The 13225-nt window shown below is 52.6% G+C and overlaps 1 protein-coding gene across 11 annotated transcripts in view; it reads left to right on the top strand.

Annotated features, from left to right (window-relative positions):
* DHRSX (dehydrogenase/reductase X-linked) overlaps positions 1–13225 on the top strand; it is a 227781-nt gene that overhangs the window by 106835 nt on the left and 107721 nt on the right. For 10 of the 11 annotated variants that reach the window (XR_006710937.1, XR_006710938.1, XR_006710935.1 and 7 more), the window contains 2 exons: positions 543–644; positions 8232–8439. Coding sequence is in view for 6 of the 11 variants with exons in the window: in XM_045471941.1 (XP_045327897.1) it covers positions 543–644; positions 8232–8439 (310 nt within the window). In the remaining 5 variants the exon portion in view is untranslated. The remainder of the gene's footprint in view (positions 1–542; positions 645–8231; positions 8440–13225) is intronic. The other variant, XR_006710936.1, reaches the window with a different exon arrangement.

Below are 13225 nucleotides of genomic sequence, written 5' to 3'. Positions count from 1 at the left end.
CCACAGCGATGTCGCCGTCCAAGGACTATCGTGCCGCACGATGACCCAGCAGAGTGACATCAGCTCCAAAGGGCTGCGTGCTCTGAGCGCCCCTCTGGAGCTCAGGATGTCCTCTAGGCTCATGGGGTTGTTGGTAGTTCCTTGAGTTTGTAGGTTCGGGGCTCTGGCTTTCCTGCTGGCTGTTGACCAGAGGCTGCTGTCAGTCCCCGGAAGCTGCCAGAAGCATCTTGCCCCATGGCCCCTCTCAACATGGCGGCTGAGTTCTTCAAGACCAGTGGAAGACTCTCTCCCCTGCTTCCCTAAGGAAATGCCTTATTTTGTTGATTTATAAGCAAGTCACAGGTGCCGTCTACACGCAACGATGGGGGATCGTCAAGGGCATGAGGCATGGACGGTCTTCCTAGGCTCTGATCCCTGAATCCCACCTTCGTCTTTAAAACCCAGTGTCCCTCCGCAGGTGGGATGGAATCGAACGTATTTAAAAACCATCTCAGCTCCTGGAGTAGGTCGGAAGTTAATGCCCCATCTCTTTCCTTTTGCAGTGGAGTTTTTATACTGTGATCTGGCTTCCCTGACGTCCATCAGGCAATTCGTCCAGAAGTTCAAGAAGAAGAAAATCCCTCTCCATGTCCTGGTCAATAACGGTGAGTCCTGGTGAAATGCAGATGTTAACTCTGACACAGACGTGCACAGTGGCCATCCCGCGAGAGAAGTCCTTTGGGAAGGAAGGACTTGCGTGGAAATTCATGAATATACGTGGTGTTGTCGTGACGCTTTGCCTCGTTGATGCATTTGGCTATTGTCATTGGCATAATCAATTTGCAATGATGGTAAGCCTGATGATAACGGTGTGTGGGGTCGATATTTTGGTTGGCCCACATGGGCTAAGTAAGGTGTGTTATGAACGTGTAAGAGGGGGGCGTGTTCACACGTTCCCTTATTAAATATTGAGCGTGTCCCCAGGGGGCGTCATCAGGATGTAGGCTCCATGCACAGCTGTCTCTTGACTTCTTCCCCGAAGCCAACACCCATCACACAGACACACAGGGTCTGTGTGTCCCCTTACCCTGCCTTCCACCCACCCACCTGTCCGTCTTCAACACAAACTAGCCTTGACCTGGACCCCTCCTTTCAGCCCCGCTCTTAAGAGCATCGTGGCCACGTCTGGGTTTCTCAGCATGGTGCCTGAGCCATTCCTGTCTTCCCACGCTACACTCGACAGATGTCCTACAGATTCATCCAAACCCTCCACGGTGAGGAGGCAGCGCCATTCACGTGTCCAAACTGAATCCACATAGAGCACCAAAACTATCGGAAAAACACGCATACCGGAAGAACGTCCCAGCTCGCTTTCAGACTTGGAGGCCAACTGGTCGACCGTAGAGGAGATAAATGATAGTATTAATATGGCGAAAACAATGACCGTAAATCATTGAGCTACAACCACTGTACCTTCTTTCCAAAATGTATAAAATATTTGCTAAACTATTCATCTGTTGTGGGGGTGGGGGAGCCTGGGTGGCTCAGTTGGTCAAGCCGCCAACTCTTTTTTTTTTAAATATAATTTATTGTCAGATTGGCTTCCATACGACACCCAGTGCTCATCCCAACAGGTGCCCTCCTCGGTGCCCTTCACCCACTTTCCCCTCTCCCCCACCCTCCATCAACCCTCAGTTTGTTCTCAGTATTTAAGAGTCTCTTATGGTTTGCCTCCTTCCCCCTCTGTAACTTTTTTCCCCCTTCTCCTCCCCCATGGTCTTCTGTTAAGTTGCTCCAGATCCACCTATGAGTGAAAACATACGATATCCGTCTTTCTCTGACTGACTTGTTTCACGTAGCATGATCTCCTCCAGTTCCATCCACGTTGCTGCAAATGGCCAGATTTCGTTCTTTCTCATTGCCAAGTAGCATTCCATTGAATTTATAAACCACATCTTCTTTATCCATTCGTCGCTTGTTGGACACGTAGGCTCTTTCCATAATTGGGCTATTGTGGAAACTGCTGCTACGAGTCTTGATTTCGGCTCAGGTCATGAGCTCACGGTTATGAGTTAGGGCCCCTCGCGGGGCTGTGCGTTGACATCAGGGAACCTGCTTGGGGTTCTTTCGGTCCCTCTCTCCCTGCCGCTCCCCTGGACGTGTGTGTGTCCTTTTTGTCTTACCGCGTTTCACCGTCTTCTGTGGTGTTAACGGCATTCGTGGGCAGGACAGGCTACAGAGAGACATTGTGATGCCCGATGCACCTGTTTGATTGGAAACACTCCCTGAAGGGGAAGACGGAGAGCCTAAGACTCAGAAGATCCGACTCCAACCGTCTCTTTAATGCATTCGGTTGTGTGGCCATATGGCGGTGATGTGTGGGTGCCACACGGTGATAGCTAACGCCACACCCGCCTCCTTCCCCCGGGAACAGACCCGCTGTGGGTGTTGTTAGTGCTGCTGGTTCTCTCTGGAAGGCTCAGAACGGTATTGATCTTTCTTTCTTCTCCACGGACCTTTCCCCATACCGTTCAAGGCTTCCCGCACCGGCGCACCTGACGTTTATTGGCAGAAATCAGTCCTTTCCCTGTAAACAGGAAATACGGGCTTTCTGTTTGCCCTGTCCGTCTTCTGTCTGTAGGGAATCCCGTCCACACGTTGGCTTCACGTCAGCCCAAACTTGTCCTCCACACACACCTTCCTCCGTGCCTGGGACCCCCCATCGCTACAGCACGCCCCAGCCACACAGAGGTGCCACGCGCCCAGTGTGCAATCCCTGACCCCACGTGCCACTGGCCCCAAGGGACAGTCCCTCTGTTTTCCTTCCATGCCTTGATTTCTCTTGAACTGATGTGCCTTTTCAAGCTTCTGGAGGCTGGTGGCATTCCTGGGCTCGTGATGCGTCCTCTCATTCTCAAAGCCATTGGGGTGGAGGGTGTAACCCCGGCGTCCCTCTGTCTCTTCATGATGTTTGCTCTGTGCGTACATCGCCTTCTCCAACTCTGAGCCTCCCGCCTCCCTCCTGGGAAGACCCTTGTGGAGACCTTGCACCACTGGGGCCATCCAGGACCACCCCCATCTCAGGGTTCTGAACCACCCCCATCTGCAAAGTCCCTTTATTCACGTAAGGGCACATATTCACAGGCTCAGAGAAGTCAGGACATGAATGTCTATAGGGACATCAGTCTGTCCCACGCGTGGGTCGGGTCGGGGACGTGTCTGGGGACGTGAGTCCATCCACCACGTGGGGATCAGGTTGGGGACGTGTCTGAGAACGTCAGTCTGTCCGCCACGTGGGAATCCGGTCGTGGACGTGTCTGGGGACGTGAGTCTGTCTGCCACGTGGGATCGGGTCGTGGACGTGTCTGGGGACGTGGGTCCGTCCACCACGTGGGGATCCCATCGTGGACGTGTCTGGGCGGGGTCGTCCCTCAGCTCCCCGCAGCCACCTCCCAGGAGCTTGGTGCTTCCCCGGCAGGAAGGGCCCAGTGGTGTGCAAGTCCTGACCTCGTGCAAACCGTTCTCCAGCAGAGGACTCGGACACTGGAGAGTCATTATTGTGCCAGACGCGTCACCGTAGGAGACCCCCCTCCTCGATGACAGCACAGTCGTGTGCACGACAGGAAAGCCCGCATCCCACCTGTGACCTGTGCAGAACGTCTCCGGCTCTGGGAGCGGCATCCTGGGGACCCAGGATGGGGGCTCGGCTCAGACTGGCCTTGACTTGCAGGAAGGGAGGGCGTTTCCCATGGGCCTCGTGCCGTGGTCTGTGGGCACGCGCCTTCAGCCGAGCCGTGTCTCATGTGAATTGTGAGGCGGGATTATTTACGAGGGTTTGGGGGGGCCCCGGGGTCAACGGGCGCACACACGTTTTCCAACTCGGGGCTTCTCCCAGCAGGACCCTGGCCATGGCTTCCTTAGGGTCCTAGAGGGTCTGCAGAATTTCCCAAAACCTTTTGCCCAGGACCCTCCTCTGGGACAGTGCGTCTTACCCCCCGAGCTGTTTCCAAGGATGTGGGATGAGAGGACCAACGTCCTATTATGCGACCACCTGCCTCCTGGAACCAGCCCCAGCTCTGCTCCATGAAGGGACCTCCCAGGGGCCGAGGGAAGCTACAATTTCTGCCTTTCTTTTCTTTTTAAATTTTTTTCTTTAAATAAGCTTTATGCCCAGCACGGAGCCCAATGCAGGTCTTGAACTCACAACCCTGATATCAAGACCTGAGCTTAGATCAAGAATCAGACACTTAACTGACTGAGCCAGCCAGGCACCCCTCTGTTTTGTTTTGTTTTGTTTTGTTTTGTTTTGTTAACTTTTATCTTAAATTCTTCAACATCGGAGCGATCGAGATGTTGCAAATGTTAAGTACTTCAGGCGGGAAATTGTGTTTGCATTTGCTGCCGGGATGAAAATAGAACCAGACTGCCTCTTTCTGGAGGCTCGGGACCCATGCTGACGATTTATCTGACACAAGAAGGATCAATAGTACATCTGCGGAGACGGCTCAGCATTCATAGTTGATTCCCGTCAAAATTTTATTTATCCTTTCTCCCATCTCCGCACCTGTTCCTGAGTAGGTTTGAAATGGCTGCACGGGTGATGTTTTATCCTCGTAGGACTCCTTCCCGTATCTCTGATGGATGCGTTTCCCAACGTCAACAATTCCTAAAAAGAGGGGCGTCTGGGGGGCTCGGTCGGCTGAACGCCCGACTTCGACTCGGGTGGCGATATCACGGTTTGTGGGTTCGAGCCCCGTGTCGGGCTCTGTGCGGACAGCTCTGAATCTGGAACCTGCTTCGGATTCTGTCTCCCTCTCTCTTTGCCCCTCCCCCACTCAATCTCAAAAACAGACATTAAAAAACATTTCTCCCTGGGCACGTAGGAGACATGCCCTAAGCGTTAGCATCTGAGATGGGCCAAGCTGTGCTGTGGGAAGGTCTCCAGCATATTTTCCATTAGAATATGGATGAAGGAGGAGATTCTCGTTAGGAATGTGCAGGGGACCCCACACGGCTTCAGGCACAGCCTCCGGGGTGCAGGCGCCCCCCCCTCCCACCGCGCTTCTGCGAGCCCCAGGATGGATTGCACATTTCCAGGCGGTGGCCAAATGTGTTCGCGGCCACGGCGTCCTCGCCGCTCTTGCGAAAGCACGCTTTCCCCAACGAGGCTGTTTACCCCAGGGATTCGCTCCGATAACCGGGTAGGATTTCCGGACTAGCCGTGAACTTCTTTGCCCAGAGCATCATTATCGTCCGATCCTCAGAGTCTGGGTCGGTGAGGTTGCGCTGGGATCTGACGGCAGAACTCGAATCGAACAGAGATCCAAGTTGGCATATCCTCCCCCCGGCTCCACAGTTACCCCACATTTCCTTGGGGACGTTATCACCCCATTGCCCACCATGGAAACTCAATGAGTAGGATACGTTCAGCCTTTGGGAGACGAGGCTGTGTTTGTCCTTCAGCACGTGTGCCCGAATAGCGGACCGCGTGCGCCCCCGCAAAGGCTGAGACTGATGAGTCCAGCACTGCGGCCCCGGGGTGGGGGGAACCCAAAGTCCGTGCACCTGCCCAGAGTCCCCCCACGGTCGTCTCTGCTGCCAACGTCCAGGGTCTCCAAGGCCATCACGAGGAGGGCAATAACCTCCCTGAGCCATTTGTCTTATAACAGGTTGTCCTTAACTAAGCAGGTCGTAGCCCTGGGACCTCACCCAGGTCAACACCCCCAAATTCCGAACAATCCCTGTCGAGACCCACATGCCCTGCTGATGCCCCTATCCCTCTATGCGGGGTACTTTCCAATGAATTCGGATACTTGGAAGGCTGTGTTTGGTGTTCTCAGATGTGGGGCTCTCTGATGCGGGATTGATAATGCACGATGCAGGGATTTTCCAGGAACTGACCATTATGCATACAGTAATGTTCCAGGAACTGATTGCAGACGTGCACCGATGTGCCAGGAATGGATAATTTGGGCATGCAGTGATGTCCCAGGAATGGATCACTTTGGGATGAACTGATGTCCCAGGAATGGATAATTTGGGCATGCAGTGATGTCCCAGAATTGATAATTTGGGGATGAACTGATGTCCCAGGAATTGAAAACTTTGGCATGCAGTGATGTCCCAGGAATTGATAATTTGGGGATGAACTGATGTCCCAGGAATTGATAATTTGGGCATGCAGTGATGTCCCAGGAATTGATAATTTGGGCATACAGTGATGTCCCAGGAATGGATCACTTTGGGATGAACTGACGTCCCAGGAATTGATAATTTGGGCATGCAGTGATGTCCCAGAATTGATAATTTGGGGATGAACTGATGTCCCAGGAATTGAAAACTTTGGCATGCAGTGATGTCCCAGAATTGATAATTTTGGCATGCACTAATATCTCAGGAATTGATAATTTTGGCACGTAGTGATGTCCCAGGCATCAATAATTTTGGCATGCAGTGATGTCCCAGGAATTGATAATTTGGGGATGAACTGATGTCCCAGGAATTGATAATTTTGGGATGAACTGACATCCCAGGAATTGATAATTTGGGCATGCAGTGATGTCCCAGGAATTGATAATTTGGGCATGCAGTGATGTCCCAGGAATTGATAATTTTGGGATGAACTGACATCCCAGGAATTGATAATTTGGGCATGCAGTGATGTCCCAGGAATTGATAATTTGGGGATGAACTGACATCCCAGGAATTGATAATTTGGGCTGCAGTGATGTCCCAGGAATTGATAATTTTGGGATGAACTGATGTCCCAGGAATTGATAATTTGGGCATGCAGTGATGTCCCAGGAATTGATAATTTTGCCATGAACTGACGTCCCAGGAATTGAAAACTTTGGCCTGCCCTGCCCTGCCATGCCAGTGGCTACTGCTGTTACCAACCACCCCATCCTAGAGGCTCCAAAGTCAACATGCGCAGCCTTGCTTCACCGCCGCCTTGACTTCCCTCCCCACCAGCCTCGTGCAAGCCGGGGTGCGTGGCAAGCGAGGCTCCCCTGACCAGGAGTTCATAACCGTCCCGGCCCGGACAGAGCTCTGCTCATCTGACTTCATCATCCTCAACAGAACCATCAAGACAATGGCACTGCTGGGGAGGCGTTAATGTTTTCCCAAAATGCTAGGCTTCGCATCCGCTTGTAGGAGCAGATGCTCAGTGCCCTTTGCGAACGTTCCTTTGCTGAGTTTTAGTGCCTCTCGGGATACGCCCTTTGTTGCATGTGTAAGACCCGTGTGTATCTGTGTGTGTGTGTGTGTGACGTGTGCACGTGTGTGCAAATGCATGCCCGTATGCAACTGTGTCTCCAACACCTGGAGAAACACACGCAGAATTGCATGCCGGTACAACACGGCCGCACACCCACGCATCCGGGTCCCTAGCAAGCTGGCCCTCCAGGACCTGGAGCCACGTGGCCCGGGCGCGGTTCCTGCACACCCGGAAGGCGTGGCATCCGTGGAGAAGATTCAGGGACTGGGACTCAGCCGAGCGTCGCCCTGACGGGCGTGCGGGTGTTCGGACCTGGGGGAGAACGCAGGTAGCAAGCAGAGAACTTGCTTTTAGGAATGTGTTTCTTTTTTTTTTTTTTTTTTTTTAATTTGTTTTTTTAACGTTTCATTTTATTTTTTGAGAGAGAGAGACAGAGCGCGAGCAGGGGGGGGGGCAGAGCGAGAGGGAGACACAGAAGCAGAAGCAGGCTCCAGGCTCTGAGCTGTCAGCGCAGAGCCTGATGCAGGGGTTGAACTCATGAACCGTGAGATCGTGACCTGAGCCGAGGTCGGACGCTTCACCGACTGGGCCCCCTGGGCGCCCCAGGAATGTGTTTTGCACAGGGCACCCTGAGGAGTGAGTGGATTTGTGGGTGCCCTGTGCATGGTGGGGGGTGGGGTGGGTGCTGTCGCTGAAGGGGCTCGGGGAGCAGGCTCTGGGCCCTGCCCGCTCCGCCCTGGCCGGGAAGCTCCTTGGAAAAGGGAGTCTTTGTCTGCGCCGACGGCCCTTGTCTCCGGAAGGATGAACCTCCCGGGCTGGTCGGGGGCACCTGTTGCTGACTCGGCACATTCTCAGCGTCTTGCACACGCCTGTCTCTTACGAGTCTTGCCTAGCACGGGCCCGTCTGCCCCTCGTGGCATCGTGCCCACTGTAGGCCCGGGCTTGTGTCCGCGTCCCTGCAGCCCGTGTGTGCCACAGCGCCCCCCCCCCCGTGCCCCCGTCGTAACCCGCCCCGGAACCCCGTTTCTTCCAGCCGGCGTGATGATGGTCCCGCAGAGGAGGACCAGAGACGGATTTGAGGAGCACTTCGGGCTGAACTACCTGGGCCACTTCGTCCTCACCAACCTCCTGCTGGACTCCCTGAAGGAGGCCGGACGCCCCGGCCGCACCGCCAGGGTGGTGACCGTGTCGTCCGCCACGCATTACGTGGGCGAGCTGCGCATGCGCGACCTGCACGGCAGGTGCGTGCCCGCGGGGGGCCGAGCGGGGGGCTCGAGACCGGCCGTCGGCGCGGGAGGGCGCGGGAGGGCGCGGGGCTCGTGCTCAGCATCGCGGGAGCCGGTGCACCCCAGCCCCGCGGGCGGCCAGCGCGTCCCAGCGACACTTAGGGTGACCGTCGTCCACGAACCACCTTCCGCTCTGCGGCCACACGAGCAAGCGCGGGCCGCGATGGGCCCATCAGTAGGGCCCAGAAGTGCTTGTCGGTGAACCCACAGGAGGCTCGGGTCACGCGTGGGGAAACCAACACCGAGGCTCGCTTTGTTTTCATCCTTTCTTAATGTTTATTTGGTTTTTGAGAGAGACGGAGAGAGACAGAGGTCGAGCAGGGTGGGAGCAGAGAGAGTGGGAGACACAGAATGTGAAGCAGGCCCTGGGCTCTGAGCTGTCAGCACAGAGCCCGATGTGCGGCCTGAACTCACGGACTGTGAGATCATGAGCTGAGCTAAAGTCACATGCTTAACAGACTGAGCCACCCAGAAGCCCTTCTGTATTTAACTTTTTAAAAAATATTTTTTAATGTTTATTTTTGAGAGAGAGAGAGAGAGAGACAAAGTGCGAGCAGGGGAGGGGCAGAGAGAGACGGACACACAGAATCCGAAGCAGCTCCAGGCTCCGAGCTGTCAGCCCAGAGCCCCATGCGGGGCTCAAACCCACGATCTGTGAATTCATGACCTGAGCCGAAGGCGGACACTTAACCGACTGAGCCATCTGGGTGCCTCAGGATCAGTTAATTAAAAAACAATTACTTTCAAGGATTGTATTTTTTCATCATTGAAAATGTTGCTGTTTTTGAGTAGTTGGAGAATAATTTTCAGATCACCACTCTTGTATGTTCATTAGAGTGAAAAAGATTCAAAAAAAGTGAAGTACTTGTATCAGTCGGCTTTTGCTATTGTATTTATTTACTTAAAAAAAATTTTAATGTTTATTTTTGAGAGAGAGACACAGACAGACACAGAGACAGAGACTGAATGGGGCAGGGGCAGAGAGAGTGGGAGACACAGAATGTGAAGCAGGTTCCAGGCTCTGAGCCGTCAGCACAGAGCCCCACGCGGGGCTCGAACCCACGAACCGTGACATCATGACCTCAGCCGAAGTCAGAAGCTCAACCGACTCAGCCCCCCAGGCACCCCTCATTTTTTAAAAAATCTTCTTTTTTTTTTTATTTTTTTTTTTAATTTTTTTTTTTCCACGTTTATTTATTTTTGGGACAGAGAGAGACAGAGCATGAACGGGGGAGGGGCAGAGAGAGAGGGAGACACAGAATCGGAAACAGGCTCCAGGCTCTGAGCCATCAGCCCAGAGCCCGACGCGGGGCTCGAACTCACGGACCGCGAGATCGTGACCTGGCTGAAGCCGGATGCTTAACCGACTGCGCCACCCAGGCGCCCCTAAAAAATCTTCTTAATATCACTAGTCAAGAAGCTCAACCGACTCAGCCCCCCAGGCACCCCTCATTTTTTAAAAAATCTTCTTAATATCACTAGTCAATCACTCATAGAGTCAAAACTCCATCCCAGGAAAGAAGACGGCCCAGCGGTACAAACCCAGCAATTGAGGCTTTCCGCTGTGATCGGAATCATTGGATAACTTTATGCAAACATTTTGTCGTGTTCTGTGTTACTACATCCTGAAATGCATACTTTAGTTGTAGGAATTTTTTTTGCTTTTTTCATTTTTTTAATTGTTTTTCATGTTTATTCATTTTGGAGGCACGGAGCACGAGCAGGGGAGGGAAAGAGAGAGACGGAGACACAGAATCCGAAGCAGGCTCCAGGCTCCGAGCTGTCAGCACAGAGCCCGACACAAGCACTCGGTCCCCCCTCCACCTGATGTAAACACCCCTGGGAAGTAGTGATAACCGCCAGGACGGATTTTCTGGCAATCCGTGTTCTTGCAAAGGCATAAATGAGGATATGGTAAAGCATTCCAAAACCCACATGGGCAGAGTCTGTTAAAAATTGCTGGTAATCAAGGGAACTGACTCATGAAGAAACGGATAGCTTTATTTAAAAAAATAGATTTCGTTTTGGGAGGAGGGGATAAAACTATCATTGTTTAAGTTAAAACATATATATATATATATAATATGTTTATATCTGTATATGTTATATATAAATATATATTACATAAGATGGATTATTATATATATATTATGAGACAGAGGTACATCGATTTGGGGTTTTTTTGTTGCTTTTAAAATTTTTTTTATTTAAAAAAATTTTTAATGTTTATTTATTTTTGAGAGAGGGAGAGACAGACGTGAGCAGGGGAGGGGCAGAGAGAGAGGGAGACACAGAATCCGAAGCAGGCTCCAGGCTCCGAGCTGTCCGCACAGAGCCCAACGTGGGGCTCGAACTCACGGACTGAGAGATCATGACCTGAGCGGAAATCGACACTCACACGTCCAACCAGCTGAGCCACCCAGGAGCCCCTGGATGGATTTCGTTAACGAATTGGCTCACAGATCAGAGAGACTGACAAATCCCGCCTCTACGGGGTTGACCAGCAGGCTGGTGAAGCAACTAAGAGTCAGAATTGCCATCTGGAGCCTAAAAACTGGTAGTTCAGGGAGTATTTCAAAGCTGCAGTCCCCAGGCCAAATCCCTTCCTCTTTGAAGGGAACGCCATGTTTCCTCTTAAAGCCTTCCACTGATTAGACGAGGCCCACCCGCCTCTTGGAGGGTGACCCACTTTCCTCCAAATCTACTGATTTCAGGGTTATTCCCAGCTAAGAAAACACCTTCCCAGCAACGTCTAGACTGCCATGCACCCCGGCTTGTGTCACTGTCCAGCCTCCTGTAGCCGTGGACACCTGAGGACCGACGAGGTCCTCTGTGGGTCTTGTCTGCGCTACCCCAGCTTGGGTTCGACACCAAGGGTGACCGCTATTCACCACGATGTGCCGGGCAAGGAAGGGCCTGGGACCACGCTCTCTCCCCTCCCTGGGCCCAAAGCAGACGTGTGTCCCCGTCCCGGTTCCCGTCCTCAGAACGGACGAGGGTCTCTTCGTCACAAAGTTTGCCAATCTCCCGGATGAAGGAACGGCTGCCCGTGTACCACTAACACACATGCTCTTCTGGGCAGAGCTGGTGCGTGAGTGTCCGTGGATCACACGACGTCGTCCAGGGGCGTCCGTAACAAGGCACCACAGCTGGCGTGGCTTAGAACCACAGGACCTGAGTCTCTGCCAGCTCTGGAGGCTGGACGTCCAGGTGGCGAGGGGCACGCTCCTTCCCGAGGCTCTTGGGGGCAGAGTCGGTTCCAGACGCCCATGGCAATGTTTGCCGCTTACAGATGTGCCCACCCAGGTCTGCCTCCGTCCTCCCACAATTATTTATCACCTCTGGCAGCCCAAACCCCCTTTTCTTTGTCTACTCACTCCTCCACCATTTCCCAACCTTGGTTAAATGATATATAAACCCAAGCCTAATGGTCTTTTATGAAGATCCCCCTACAGATGTAAAGTTCAGAATAACATTGATGTGACTTTCCCCTGTTGATCTAGCAGTTCTCAATTTAATTTGCAGACCTTATGGACAGCACTCAAAAGTCTAGGAGGAACGTTTTTCTGCCCCCCCCCCCCCCCCACAACGTACCACATTACCACCTGTAACTTTTGTTTCAGGTTAGCCTTTGAATTATTCTTTAAGTAATTACCCAAATATGTTCGTATTTACAGAAAACAAGCATGTATTCTCACGGTTTGCATTCTGGTTTTTGACACCACATATTACGAAAGCAAGCAGTTAACCGTTCCGTGTAGAACCCAGCCACGCACACGGTTCCTGAATTCGTTTATCCTGATGCAGCGAGAACCGTTCTTGGACTCTGTCTCCCTGCTCCCTTTCATCTGTTAACATTCAGCCTCTTCCTTGTTCGCCGCACCGGCTGCCTTTCCAAGTCCTTGGGGTTCTATTTACAAACCTCAGTGGGGAGTCACGTCCTTCTGTTTATTTGCTTTGATTCTTTTCCATTTCCGCCTCGGACGACTCTTTCTCCGTAAGTCCGCCGGGGGACGTCTCATGAAATTACTTGTCCTCTTAGACTTTCTTCCTCTGTCCTCTGGAAAAATGTATTGACTCCCCCCCGTCCTGGCCCTGCAAAGTATTTTTAAAGATTTTTAGTGCTTTCTTCTCCCTTCTTCCGTATAAAACCATAATCACATAACACATCAATTTTTCCTTGGGAAACGTGCATACTTAAGTATCACAACCTTGAAAGGCGCCGACCTTCACCCCGACCCGGGCAATCTTGGGAATTCCGTGCAAAGCTTGCATGCACACGGCCCGTCGTCAGTGGCCAGAAGCCAAGAGGAAAGTCGGCATCGATCTGCCTGCAGTAAATAACCGCCTGTTTCCTGCGGCCTTGTCCTCTCCCCTGCAGGAAGCAGAGAGGAGAAATCGGCCCCAAAAAGAAAAAACTCCCAGTATGTTGACGATAATTGAGGGTTTGGGGCTTGTGTTGGATCAGGGAGGGAATCTGTGCTCTGAACCGCCCTGTATTTTGCTCTTCCTCCCTCCCTCCGTAACAGCCCGGTTTCCATTCTTTTGGCAAACAGTCTGTGCCAACTTTGTGCGGTGTTACCCTCGCTGACCTGCCCCCCGCACTCATCCGTTAAGACACAGGAGCCGGGGGTTCATTCTCCAGCAGAAATGGGACGGACCCCCGGCCAGACCCCTGGACCGGAAAACGTGCCCCCTCGGAAACCTGCACACAGGTGTGTCTGGCACCTTTATTCCTCAT

The sequence above is a fragment of the Leopardus geoffroyi genome, chromosome X (assembly GCF_018350155.1).
Source record: "Leopardus geoffroyi isolate Oge1 chromosome X, O.geoffroyi_Oge1_pat1.0, whole genome shotgun sequence".
NCBI classification, from domain to species: domain Eukaryota; kingdom Metazoa; phylum Chordata; class Mammalia; order Carnivora; family Felidae; genus Leopardus; species Leopardus geoffroyi.
Note: the sequence above shows the minus strand (reverse complement) of the source record. Positions and strands in the feature narration are given on the sequence as shown.